The sequence below is a fragment of the Pimephales promelas genome, chromosome 23 (genome assembly GCF_988280905.1).
Source record: "Pimephales promelas chromosome 23, fPimPro1.hap1.1, whole genome shotgun sequence".
Lineage (NCBI taxonomy): Eukaryota > Metazoa > Chordata > Actinopteri > Cypriniformes > Leuciscidae > Pimephales > Pimephales promelas.
The window spans coordinates 24,253,960-24,268,575 of record NC_142791.1 but is presented as its reverse complement, the minus strand read 5'-3'; the positions used below and the strand labels follow the sequence as shown (position 1 = coordinate 24,268,575).

Genomic DNA, 14,616 nt, shown 5'->3' with positions numbered 1-14,616 from the left:
CTTGAGTCAGTTAACACAGTATGATAGTGTAGAGCTATGTCACACGTAGGCTCACTATTGGCCGACGCTGGTCACGTGTGCGATGCGTGTGACGTACAACAACAGATCATACGCTGTTAAACTAGTAACCTGACTCGAGGCCCAGAGAGAAAGACATGAATAGTTGAAATAAAGTCGTTATTTATGTTTGTTTTAGTGCGCAAAAAGTGTTCTCGTCGTTTGATAAAGTTAAGATTGAGCCACTGTAGTCACTTGGACTATTTTAACGATGTCTTTAATAACTTTTCGAGACCGGCAAGTTTCAATCCCTCAAGAAGCCTACGGACTAGTATGGAGGAGTGATCCAGCTCTCAGATTTCATCAAAAATATCTTAATTTGTGTTCCGAAGATGAACGAAGGTCTTACGGAGTTGGAACAACATGAGGGTGAGTAAATCCTGACAGAATTTTCATTTTTGGGTGAACTAACACTTTAATTTCACCCAAATGAATAATTGTGACTAAAGACAAGGAAAGAACATTAGTGGTTCATTTCACGCATTCACGAAGCATTATAAACCACAGAAGACTTGCAGTTGTCCAACTGTATTTAATCCACAGTACATACAGTTATACACATGAGAGCACTGAACCACCGACCTGGTAAGAAAACTGTAAAGGAGCGAGTCAGTCCAGATCAGTACGTCAACAGGAGTGTAAAATGAACCTGCAGTACGTCTCCATTCATCATTGAAAAGTTGTTGGGAGAGTGATTCATTTGCAATGATTATCTGAAAGTTTTGGCAACGAATAAAACGGGCACAAAACACGATTGTTTCGGGATATTTCACCACATTTATTTCATCCAATGAGCTTGTGTTTTGAAACACCTGCACACTAATTAGACAGCATTTACATGTCAAAAATACTGCAATGTCAATTTATTTCAAAGTATTTCTATGCATTTAACGCCTTTTAACTCGGATGTCAGTATTTCTTAAAAAATATGGTTGGATTTAGGATTAACGGTAATATCATTTAAATATTTGGTATTAACAACTGATATGACGTTCTATACAGACAACAGCATATTTGTAATGACTAGAAACTGGAGGTTTGTAGTGTGGCCCATTATTGAAGAATACAGGAAAGTGTACGAAAGCTTCTCTTTGACATGCAAAGTACAAAAGTGGCTATAATCTGGTTTATCTGAAGATATAATACTTGGCCCACAAGCAAGGCCGCGGATGTCTAAACTAATGTTTGCCGTGTAAAAACTGTGGCACAATTGTCGATCACAATGTCCCTGCGATGCGTCTGAATCTTAAACCTCGACAATTCGGAAATGAAACTCATCAACGTTCTCCACGCTTGATTTGAAAACAGGAGAAAGTGTAGAAGAAGTAGAAGCAAGTCAGTTCAGATGGCAAGAGTGTTTAACGGACAATTTGTTCGGTGGTTAACAATCAAATTATAGAGCAACAACCAAGATGACCTAGATATCAGCGGTAGAAGTTCACAAACCTTCCAGCATATTTATTTCCACTGAGAACCCCTGATGTCTGGTACTGAACTAGATGCATTAAAGACTAGTAATACCAGTCCAAATGCCATCTCAGAGCAAAAAGGTTGATTGAAAAACCATTCAGCACCAATTTAAACTCGGTCTTTTGCAGCAAATTTATCACAGAACCACAGAATTCATAATTCCAATTCACATTTCCGTCTGCATCGTTTGTACATGTGCAGGTGTGTGCTCCAGAGGCTCATTGTTGGCTGAACTGGCGGTGGTTGCGTCATCTAGAGTTTTGCTACGGAAACACTGTCGACGATTATGCACAAGGAGACGTGTCATTGGTCCGTTAAAAGAAGCATTTCAGAAGTGTCGGACAAAAGAATAAAGCAAAACACGTAGAGTCAAACCTGAAATATCCATCGTCTTATGTTATGAAGCTACAGAAATAAATAAATTCTGACCGTAACATATCCTATTATAGTGAAATTTACAATATCTATACAGTATCTACACTGTTTGAAGTCCTCGGTTCAGAACATCCACTCCAGACAAAGGCCTCCCAGTTCCGTTACATGCAGCATGGCTATTCCAGTGTGTGTTCATGACATGATATACAGAAACAAACCGTGTACGGTTCACCCGACTTTGTCATGCTGTCCGATTTAAAATAGCAAGAAAATTAAAAGCACAATCTCTATATACCTCAATCACTTACATATGAACATATGGACAATATCATAGATAACTGAAGTTGATCTAAAATGATCTAAAATCTTAAAAACATGTGCCACGGAAACGCTTGGGAAACGTTGCTACAATCCATCGGTAACCTTGGACGTGTGTTTGGGTTCCTATGATCTGCCTGCTTTTGGCACATTTCTCGCGTGCTCTTGTTTTCGGAGAACTATATAACCGCGCATATGCGCACAAATACCCTGCCATAAATAAAAAGGGACATGCGCTACACGCGAAACGTCGTGTAGCCACATGAGATGGAAACAAGGGCCTCCACTATTCCACTAGTGCAAAATAACAACAATGAGGTTTATGCAGTTGCAGAACTACAGCTTTCGAAATTGAATTCGTTTTGGCCGTCGGCAGTATCGAGCGAGCGAGTCGAATCGCTCCCTGATCGGCTGCAAAGGAAATGATTGAGCGAAATCTTTTAAAAGTTGTCCTTGAGCATGCGAATCCAGCGAGCTGCGTGGCGCGTCCTCGATGGGAAACTCTCTCCACGACGACGACAGCAGCAGCAGGAAAGTTTTTCCTTCAGCAGATGTGGCATGTGCTTGCGACCGGTGTTTGGTGGCTCAGGAGTTAACGAAAGAAAGAAAGAAACACGGAAGGTGACCCAGCAGCCCAGGTCGAGGTGGCGTCTTGGAGGTATTGCGAGCAGATGGCCTTGTAAAGGGATTGTTCTTGCTCTGAATGAGAAGTAAAGGCCTCGGATGACCTGCAGACGGAGTTCGGTGCGATGAGCTTTGATCCTTATTGCCAAATGCTGCTGCCATTCGACTCGGAGAGGCTGCCGGGAACAAATGAGCGGAATGGCCTCTGGGTCTCGTCGGCTCCTCAAGTTCATGGCTGCCCTGAGCAGGTAAGAGGAGGCACGTATTTACATGTGTGGGAATCTCTGCAGACGCCGGAAGGGAAGTCTGGGGAATGATAGAGGAAGCGGGAAGAGTCCATACCCACCCAACGATCCATGTTTTCAGTCCCAACAGTACATTCAATCAAGTCAGAGGCGAGGGCCATGACCCAGAGCGATGCTTAAGGCGCTAGATTTCTGGAAAATGCTTGGCTGCCGGTCTAAAAAGAAAAAAAATCAAATAAAACGAATCGGAGAAAGATTCTCATGCAACGATAGTAATGCCGTGAGATTTGCTCACAGAGTCTGTTGTAATACTGTGAGATTCCGTCCTGTCCGTCTCCTACCGTTCCTGCAGCCCGCGTGCCCAATGAAGTGCCTCCAGAATTTGGACCCGGTGGGAGGAGCCTATTTCGGGCTCAGGGCTCCGCCCTCGAGTTTGCTGGTTCGGCCCCAGCAGCCGGCGGCGATGCTCATGCTTCTCTGTGCACGTTCGGCCCGCTCGCGGTCACATTCCGATTGGCTCTGCGCACGTTCGGGACGGCCCACCGGCACGGGCGGTGTGGAGGACGTGGGTTGCGAGGAGATGGTGCGCAGCAGGTGATTGCGCTTCCGCAAGAAGTCGCCACTGCCGCCCAGCCCGAAACTGCCTTTCCGGAGGACCATGCGAGCGCTGCCGGTCTTGGCGGGTCTCGATCTCTGATTGTACTCCAGCTGGGAAAGATGAGTCGCGTAGCCATCGGCAATGAACTGTGGAGAGGGAGAGAGTGACGGCTCAGTGAGAGGAAAACTTGTGAGGAAAAAGTAGAGAGGAAAAACTGTGCGTAAAGATACCTGACACTGGTATTGCAATTTCTTTGTTGGTCTCCCCACAATGTAGATTTGTGATGGCGGCAGACCAAGTGACGTGTACACGGAGATGTCCTTCGTGGAGCCATAAGCAGCGAAGATCTTCATATGTGCCTACAAAAGAGCAGCTTTTCAATTATACATTTCACATAATTGAGGCTAAGGCTAACACAGGGTCTCTGCAGAGTTCTACAAATGACAGTACTATATTACCCACAAGCCCCTGCGCTACAGAAAAGAGGGCGTTTGTGGTGTTTGTTCTCACGTCAAGTCAAGCCAAGTATATTTAGATAGCGTTTTTCACAATATAGATTGCATCAAAGCAGCTTCACAGTATCAATCAAAACATAATAACAATGTTCATTTCTTAGTGGAAAAACATCCATGTTTGGTAAAGCTGAACAAGGGTATTACTGATTGGTTTATTAATTTGAATATCCCCAACTGAGCAAGCCAAAGGCAACCGTGGCAAGGAACCGAAAAACTCCATCAAGTGACCTAATGGTGTCCAAAACTCCATCAGGTGACCTAATAGTGTCCGAAACGCCATCTAGTGACCTAATGGTGCCCGAAACTCCATCAGGTGACCCAATGGTGTCCGAAACTCCATCAGGTGACCCAATGGTGTCCGAAACGCCATCAGGTGACCCAATGGTGTCCGAAACTCCATCAGGTGACCTAATAGTGTCCGAAACTCCATCAGGTGACCAAATGGTGTCCGAAACTCCATCAGGTGACCCAATGGTGTACGACTCCATCAGGTGACCCAATGTTGTCCGAAACTCCATCAGGTGACCCAATGGTGTCCGACTCCATCAGGTGACCCAATGGTGTCCGACTCCATCAGGTGACCCAATGGTGTCCGAAACTCCATCAGGTGACCCAATGGTGTCCGACTCCATCAGGTGACCCAATGCTGTCCGAAACTCTATCAGGTGACCCAATGGTGTCCGAAACTCCATCAGGTGACCCAATGGTGTCCGAAACTCCATCAGGTGACCCAATGCTGTCCGAAACTCCATCAGTTGACCCAATGGAGAAAAAAAAAAACTTCGGGAGAACCCAGGCTCAATCGGGGGCCCGTTCTCCTCTGTCGTTTATGAACTAGAGGCCGGATTTGCAGTAACTGTAAGGTAAAAAAAATGTATATGAATGTCTCTAAACAGACTTTAAATGCAAACCTGTGATAAACTCACCTCTGTGATGAGAGCCTTGAGGAAGTTGGCTTTGTGTCGGAGGGGGTCGTGTACGAGTCCATCACAGAAGGACACGATCCCATGAGGGAAGTTGTGCTGTGAAAGCCAGGCCACCACACGCTGCTTCTGCATGTCTGGCCGCCCCGTCACGTACACTATCATGTAGCCTAAGTCCTGCCAGTGCCTGCAACAGGACCAACCACAACAAACCATACAAATGACTGACCTACAAGTTTAATTAACCCTGGAAAAGTGATTTAAAATGGAATCAAATAAATCCATATTTATTGAGTATCATGTTTGATATATCAGGGTTTTATTGTTAATATAGTATATAGTGAGAATGTAGTGCTCATACTCAAGGAGGAAAAAAAACCCGGTTTTATTTAGAGGCCCAAACAAAGAAAAAAATATGCAATTCGGTGCAGTTGCTGATATTTACATTGCCAGAAAGTGAGCAGAAATTCTAATATACTGATATAGTGATATTTCAAGATGAACTCTCATTGATTCACATTACAATCTAAGTTATTGCTGCATTTGCTTAATAAAACCAGTTAAGATTTCACAGCAAAACGCGTGAACCACGACCCGAAGGTGGAAGTTTTTCAGCAGTTCTGTTCATGTTGATCATTTAGAGGCCTTAGAAATGTGTGCATCACAGTAGACTTTATAAGGTTAAATGAATGAAGACATGCTCTCACCTGACTACGTCTACCGCTCCTGCTCGCACTTTAGGGTCGCTGCCCATGATGGACACGCTAGCGGCAAAAGAGCCGTCGATGCTGAACACGACAAACTCTGTGCCGTGTGGCAGCACAGTCAGGTAACTGTCAGCAGATGTGTGGTCGCCCCTTTGGACAGAGAGGACGTTGTTCACTTGTAGAAAACACATCCTTTTATGTGCAAAATAAATGTACATTTATGACTTACCTGACCACCATTTTGACTGGATACACTCCGATGCTCAGCCGCTTGCTCTCCGGAATCACGTAGGAAATCCGGCCGCTGCTATTGGTTAGTTCTGTGCTGAAGTACACCCACTCACCGGATGGAGGCTGGGTCATGATGTGGATGTCCACCTTGAAAAGTGCACAAAATGAATATGAAGAAGTGAAATTGAATAAGATGCCAATGGAAAATAAGTAGATTTGTACATTTTCTGAAGAGTGAGTGAAGTTGGATGGGCTATGGCAAGCCGTTTTAGCTTAAATTGTTCCCAGCGTTACTCGTCGTAATTGCATTTTTACTAGTAAGAATTCAATTCGAGAGCTCTACAATTCAATTCTTACTAGTAGCAATTACAACTAGAGAACTCTACAAATTAGTTTTTACTAATCATTATGTCTCCATTGATTTCCATTCATTTACATTTACATTTATTCATTTAGCTGACGCTTTTATCTAAAGCGACTTACAATTGCTATGTATGTCAGAGGTCGCACGCCTCTGGAGCAACTAGGGGTTAAAGTCCCCGTGAACCGGAAGTTGCAAACGACTTTTCTCCAGTGTTGTGACGTATTTCCGAGAGAAACGGAATACTAAATGAGGCAAAAATAGTGGGCGTGGCTTTTTTTCCAACTAGCACCTGGTTGGATCTAGAAAAATGGGTGTTTCATTCTGAAATGAAGGATGATGCAAGTTTACACACGCTGTCAATCAATGCTCGCTCGGCGCTCGCAAACACACAGCAGCTGTCAGTTGGAGGGGCGTGGTTATGGATGTTCAGGAGACACCCAAACCGTAAAGCCTACGTCATCGGGCAAGGTCCTCCAATGCAGAGGGGAGGGGCATTTTCAAAATTTGATTAAAGATTACGAAGCCAAAAAATTTTTTTGTGTGGATTGAATTGCATGTATGAATTGTTCACCACAAAACGATCAATTTAGGCAAACAAAGTAAGTATGGTCAATTTTGATTTCATAGGGACTTTAAGTGTCTTGCTCAGGGACTAGGGGTGGAAGGTAAACAGAAGTAACGGTTCGGTTCAGACCTCACGGTTCGTTACGATGGAGGGAAAAGCAAAACTTTAAAAATTTTTAAAGAAGTTTTATTAATAAAGGCATAGAACCAGTTTATTTGTAGTGCACTGACAATAGTTTTATATCATTAGTTTATTAATTAAATGAATAAAAAGACAAAAAAGACCTTGCGATATGTTTGGTAATTGTACCTGAATTAATTTAAAATTATTTTCCTATATTTCAGATCGATCTATTTGTTTTCCTTAATTTTTATTAACATTATTAATTAACAATGTAACATTATTCTCATCTGAATTATAAATAATTGATTTCTGTATAAAATAATACTACCATTAAAAACACATTTGAGTTTCTTTTTTAATCAATGAATGTGTAAGATTAGTGCTCCGAGGACAAGAAATTAAAACCAATGCAAAATGATGAATGTCCAAAAGATGGGACCCACAGACTGTTTTGAAATGGAGTTGAATAAATATGTTTTGCTTTTAAAACAGTGTGTGTGTGATTTTGGTTGGGTGACAGTTGTATGTTACAGTTTGTCAAGTTTACAGTGTGACAAAAGCACAATGTTGTGTTTTATTGCGAATGTACACAAATATAAGAACAGTTTTCATGTTTCCACTGTTCTATCGCACCTCTCTCTCTCTCTCTCTCTCACGCACACACACACACACACTCCAGCATTGCAATCTTGACATCGCAGCCTGTTCATTATGCTGTCACACCAAACGCGACTAGAGCGTCTAGTTCGTCACTAGTCCAAAGCGAATAGGACGCGTGTATAAAGCCAACGTTTGAAGTGAACGCGCGTTCAGAGCATAGACGGTTCAGAGCTAGCCGATGGTACAGATTATGTGTCCCTAACGAACCCTCGTATCTAACAGTAGTTCCGCATTCCGCACGCGAGTTTTATTTATTTTTATACCGTGTATTCTCCATTTAAATTCGTGCACCGAACCGTGACGCGCGTACCGTCTCGGTTCAATACGAATACATGTACCGTTCCACCCCTATCAGGGACACATTCATTTTTAATTATGGAGCTCTACAATTGAATTGTTACGTAGAGCTCCGTAATTAAAAATGAATGGAAGTCAATGGAGACATATGACTAGTAAAAATTCATTTGTAGAGCTCTCTAAGTGTAATTTTTACAAGTAATTATTGAATTAGAGAGCTCTTTAATTGTAACTGCTACTAGTAAGAATTGAATTGTAGAGCTCTCTAATACAATTCTTACTAGTAAAAACGCAATTACGACGAGTACTATTTAAACTAAACGGCTTACCATAGACAGGCTACTTGATTTTTCAGTCTCCGGGATCTTTACAAACCAAAGTGTATAGGGCACTAACCTTCTCTCCCGTCAGTGTGACCATGTCCAGCGGCCCGTACATGAAGCGACCCATGACTACCTGAAGGCCATCCTCATTAAACACGGCATCATTCACGCGGTGATTTGCTGTAACATTCTTCAACACAAACACATCTTTACGTCAGCAATCCTGTAATGCTCTCAATGTCAACATGAGGTTTTAGAGATGCCCGTCTCACCCTGATCTTCACATGTGTCCTCTTCCTTATCCACTTCTCCCGCGGTTTGGACGGAGTGAATTCGGACACCTCCTTCCCATCTAGTTCCAAAATACTCGAGTTCTCATGCCTCATTACCTAAGAGCAAAAACAATAAATATGACTAATAATTTAAATAAAATATGTGCAATAAAAAAAAAAAATTGATGCACTACCACAAAATTAACAACTCACACCCTGATCTGTACGTTAATTTCATAGTCAGTAATTTGCTTCATACAGTAGCAAGAAGTATCACCAAAATTATAATATTTTTTTGGGAATTAATTAAATTACACCTATTAAATTTAATTAATATGAAAAAGGAAATCCCTTATTTTATTATATTAAAATGTCACCAAAAACTAAATATAATAAATATAATTTAACAGTTTTATATAAATAAATGAATACAAATATTTAAAAAATAATATATTATTAAAAGGCAGACAAAATACATGTTTTATTCTATACTTATGACATAAATGAATATAGATGTTTTAAAACATCTTTATTTAAATAAATCAATAAATATTTTAAAATAAAGGCAGAAAAAAAAATATGTAATTATGTTTCTTGGTGCAAATAACCCTGCATAATCCTTTAGGAAGAAAACATTTTATATTATAAAAGTATGACATAAATAAAGATCTAAATGAATAAAGATAATTTTATAACATTTATTTATATAAATCAATACAAATATATGAATAAGTTAATAATATATTATACAATCATGTTTCTTGGTGCGAATAACCCTGAAAATTCCATTAAGAAGAATGAATATTTTATAATCTTCACCTGTCTGAGCAGGAAAGACACCACATCCGTTGATTCCCAGTAGGATGCGTGAAACAGGTGAGGTAGCGCCACGGTGGGGAACGCAGTCAGAGCGTCGGGACAGTACAGGGCGAAATCGATGCGCTTGGTTCCCCACCAGCGTGCAGCGACTGCAGGAGCAACGAGACATTCAGTCAAGCCTGTCCAAACCATTACCGCTACAACGGCAGGTTCAAATACCATTAAAGATTTCTGTTTCAACTCTACATCATTTATGAATGTTTCAGATGCTGGATCTAGGACAGGACGAGGACATATGATGCAGGTTTGCTTCAGGGGCTCAAGAGGAAGGAAAGAAATGGAAAGTTGTTTTGTAATGTGCACTTCTTCCTCCCATGACCCATTGCAAAGATATTTAAGAACACAACCCTATTTTTGGATTCAAATTCTTTTCATTGGGGTTTAGTGTTCTTGAATCTGCAAACGGCCTCTGGTTCTCTACAAGTAGGATTGTGAATAGAAAACCAGTTTTTATTCAAAACTGGTTCCATTTTGACTGGGAAGACAGGGCGGTGGATAAAGACAGTGTACAGACAACATGTGTTTCTTATTGCTGGTTGCACGTCACTAAACATACAGTCTGATTCACAAACAGAAGAGTCGGTTGTTTTAAAAGAATCAGTAAAATTTTCTTAAAAAAAGATTCACTCATGTCTAAATGTAATTAAAGATTAATCTGGAACAGACATGAAATAAATGGCACTAAAATTAATAATAATTTGGTATATCTAACTTCAGAGAAAAATTATGCGATAAAAAAACGATTTATGCATAACCGCAATTCATGTCCCCAATCCATATGCAAATTTGATATTTTCCTTCCTAGCTTGAAATAACGTCCAAGTAATACTGTATTTTATAATATTTGAATAATAATGTAAAATAACATTTTGTAATTAAATTTTCTAAAAAAAAAATGTGCCCCTGATCTAAACAAAAATGTCATAATTATTAATTCAGCAAAGCAGCCAAATAGATTATTTGCTTAAATAAAAAATATTTTTTGCAAAAAAAAAAAAAAATTATATAGTATATAAATAACATTATTATTTGCAGATTATGCAAACAATATTTATTCATAATTAAAAACTATAATATATATATATATATATATATATTATAAATATATTTATATTTAGAAAAAAAACATTATATTATAAACATATAAACACAATATATATATATATATTTATAAAGATCAATTTCTATAAATATAAATAAAGATAACAATTTTATAAAAAAAATTTTTACATTACAAAAATTTACAATTTTTTTTTTTATTTACATTTTTTTTAAATGCTTAGTACATAGTGGAGACTTCCTCAAAAGTAAAAAAAAAAAATCATAGTAATCTCTAAATTCCCTCTGATTCCCATCCTTATCTATAAGCGACCGCTGACAGGAGATATTGAGGTCGTAAGCATGATAATGGGAGCAAGACCAGTCAGCGTCATTTCAAAGCATCTTCAGAAGGTCTTCATCATTCAGGGCAAACCCAGAGCGGCTCAGGGTTCCAGAGATGAAAAACCAGAGCGCCCGCGCTGAGCTTTTAAAGGATGGGGGCATGAATTCAGAAAACAAAGGCATCAGCGCTGGGGAGATCAGCAAGGAGACAGGCTGAAGATTCGGAGGGCTAAAACAGGCAGTAGGAGGGATTGCAGGGAATGCAGCAATGGAAGAAACTAACGCAGGCAAACAGGAGAGCGGGTGCATCTGGAGGGTCTAGGAGACCCTCTGACCGGACGTCTACCCACGCTCCAAGTACCTTGCTCGATGTCCAGCGGGACACACGGTGATGGCGGGTCTGAGGAGAGCGAGGGTGAGGGCTCAAAGCCTAGAGAGATGCTCTGCTCTGTCTCATCCAAACAGCTGGAATCCTGCCTTTCTAGCGGACGCTTATTTTGTGCTTTGCAGGATTTGTGGGAGGGGCTTCGGGAGCTCATTTTATTATAGGGGAGGGACAATTGGGACAAAAAACTGAGCTTTTTGGAGAGTCTAACTTGGCATGCTTGTGTTACTAGAGAAAAAACAACATCAAAACAACAGTAGTCAAAAGGTGAACATGACATATGTGATAGTTCCTACTAGCTTTTTTTGTTGCAGCACACTACTGTTCAAAAGTTTAGGGAAAATAAGACTTTAAAAAAAAAGAAATTAGAACTTTTATTCAGCAAGGACCAAATTGATCAAATGTTACAATAAAGAGTTCTATAATGTTAGGAAAGATCTCTATTAATCAAAGAATCCTGAAAAAAATAAATGTATCATGGTTTCCACCAAAATATGAAGCAGCACAACTGTCAACATTGTAGGGGTGGGGGAAAAATCGATACAGTGTCGTGATATTTTCTGTGGCAATACTGTATCGATACACGGGCGCCAAGTATCGATCTCTTTTTGCTATATTTGATTATAAAATTATCTGTTTTACTTTCCGGTTTTCTTCATTGGTTTCTCTATTTTTCACTGCTTGAGAACATAGGTTGAATCCCTAAACCCTCATTCACTAAGTTAGGCTTATTCCTAACTAAGTTAATACTGTTCACTTGAAGGAGTGAATGAAAATGAGTGAGTGAATTCAGACAGCCGTTGAGCGTAAGCTGTAGGCTACACGTTAATGCAGTGCAATGTGGGACAGAGACATTTTGGCATAATTTGTGTGTGTAATGATTTGTTCAAGCCCGAAAGAGAACTCGATATGAGATATGTGTGTGTGTAATAGAGGCAGGATTGAACGGATACTGCGTAATTGCATTAAAAAAAGTTTGTTCTGTGGGCTGTGTGTGTGTGTGTGTGTAATACAGGTAGGGTTGAACGGATACTGCGTAATTGCGTTTAAAAAAAGTTTGTTCTTGCGATGCCGAGGTGCGATCGTAGCAAGCCTGGAGCTCAACATTCACGTGCGAGGTCTCCCATTCAGAGAATAATTACGTCCTGTCCTGTGTCCTGAATGTTCAAGAACAAGTTTTCAAGTTTTTGCACATCAGTTAATGTGTAGAATGTGTAATGTTTACAGAATTAAATGTGACATTTAATGGGCTATATGCACGCATAAGTTCAGCATTTGACGCAAGGCTGCTCTTCAGTTTCCGGTTGGGGAGATTAAAGCGGAGGAAAACGGGACTATGGCAGAGTCTTCAAAATTTACTGTCCTCCCATCTTTAAAACGAAACTTTCATACGTTTAGACGTAATTTTATATATATTTATGTTACTTAATATAATTTTAAAAAGAAGCATAAACACAACGAGGGGTGTCTGTTTTTGTGACCAACGTTTCTTTAGTATAGCCATCGAGTATAAAATTCAATATATATTCTCAGACTCTACAATCGGCGGAAGTTATCCAGCATTCTTACACCTTCATCGGAAATACTGCTGTGCATAGAGCCCATTAAAGTGAGTTGAGGAGTCTTATTTTCCTCATTTTTTTGTAATGTCTTTGAATAATATGGGGAACATGAATCGAATATATCGCAGAATCGAATCGCAATGCTTGTATCGCAATACAGTGAGAATCGCAATAATATTGAATCGTGGCCCAAATATCACGTCACATTTTTGCCAATACCCACCCCTACAACATTGATAATAATAATCAGAAATGTTTCTTGAGCAGCATATTAAATGATTTCTGAAGGGTCATGCGACACTGAAGACTGAAGCAATAATGCTGAAAAATCAGCTTTGCATCAGAGGAATAAATTACATTTAAAAAAAACAACAAGCTATTATAATTTGCAATAATATTTCACAATCTTAGTGTTTTTACTGTAATTTTGATCAAATAAATGCAGCATTGGTGAAGGTTTCTTGATATCGATTATTCTTGTTCTATTCTATTTAACCTAACCCGAGTGTGTACATGTGTTACTCACTGTTGGCGATGTTGGAGGCGGTGTAACTGTCCGCTAACCCTGACACCTGGCTGGCGATGCTGGTCTCACTGCCCCTGCGAGCCCCACGGAAGGCTGGAATGGATCCCGGAGACGAAGGATTGGAGTGATCCCCAAACATAATGCTGTGAGACTGCATCACGTCCGCTGTGAGGACCAAAACCAGGAATTACTCGCAGGAACTGACAGAGAAATCAGGGCCCAGAAATCTGATAATTTTCAGAAGACTAAACCTCAGTTCCAAAGCCTAGTGAGCAGACCGCATTCGATCTAGAACGCATGATAGGCAGTGTCGCGATCTCACTCGATTTTGGATCTGAGCTTGATCATAATACATTTGAGGGCCATTTGATTCAAAATGATAAAAGCAAGTGAAAAGAAGATGCAAACACAAATCCAAAGAGATATAGAAGTAGTAAATACTGCCCCTGAGTCCACTTTAATCTGTTCCTTCCATTCTTGAGGAATTTAGGAGAGCATTGACTGTTTTTACATGAAGTCCTCATGGGGCATTATCTACCAAATACACATGCAAGCCCGTCATCGGAATCAGGATTTGTCATTAGTCAAGCTGCTTGAATTTATATTTTTTCTCATTATTCTTGCTGTATTGTTGTTTTAAAGGTGGAGTGTGTGATACAAAAAAAAATAAAAAATAGTGCTGATTTCCAAACAGGTTTCCCCATAGGTTGAACTGCTTTCGGGCAAACCTCATGAAATGTTTGCCTAGGTTATATTTCACACCAGAATCAAAAGGCAATTTTAGGACTAATATTTTCATAACAATATACAGTACCGGTTAAGTTTGGAAACATTACTATTTCTATTTTGAATGTCTACTAAAAAAAATACAGAAAATAGCTGTAATATTGTGAAATATTATAACAATTTAAAAGAACGGTTTTCTATTTCAATATACTTTAAAATATAATTTATTTCTGTGATGCAAAGCTGAATTTTCAGCTTCATTACTCTCATTATTACAGTAATTTATACTATAATACTATACTAAATAGTATAACGTTTTTACTATAATACTATACTACTAACCCTAACCTTACAGTAAAGAATCTAACAGTATCATAGAGAATATTCATAATTACAAAAAAACAAAACAAAAGTAAAGCATCTATTGTACTGTAGGTGAAAATATGGTTAATTATAATGTATTTTTCTTTTGATTTTGTGGTGAAATT

General features: G+C 39.6%; 1 protein-coding gene across 6 annotated transcripts in view; it reads right to left on the bottom strand.

The window, feature by feature from the left end:
• Window positions 1-569: 569 nt before the first annotated feature.
• The window catches only part of pitpnm2 (phosphatidylinositol transfer protein, membrane-associated 2), an 87,653-nt gene continuing 73,606 nt past the window's right edge, over window positions 570-14,616 (bottom strand). For 4 of the 6 annotated variants that reach the window (XM_039675920.2, XM_039675918.2, XM_039675921.2 and 1 more), the window contains 10 exons: window positions 13,403-13,567; window positions 11,291-11,542; window positions 9,487-9,635; window positions 8,668-8,784; window positions 8,469-8,585; window positions 6,062-6,210; window positions 5,833-5,982; window positions 5,129-5,312; window positions 3,918-4,046; window positions 570-3,833 (listed from right to left, as the gene is read on the bottom strand). In XM_039675920.2, coding sequence (XP_039531854.1) covers window positions 3,492-3,833; window positions 3,918-4,046; window positions 5,129-5,312; window positions 5,833-5,982; window positions 6,062-6,210; window positions 8,469-8,585; window positions 8,668-8,784; window positions 9,487-9,635; window positions 11,291-11,542; window positions 13,403-13,567 — 1,754 coding nt within the window. In that variant the 3' untranslated portion in view covers window positions 570-3,491. The remainder of the gene's footprint in view (window positions 3,834-3,917; window positions 4,047-5,128; window positions 5,313-5,832; window positions 5,983-6,061; window positions 6,211-8,468; window positions 8,586-8,667; window positions 8,785-9,486; window positions 9,636-11,290; window positions 11,543-13,402; window positions 13,568-14,616) is intronic. The other 2 variants (XM_039675922.2, XM_039675923.2) reach the window with 1 other exon arrangement.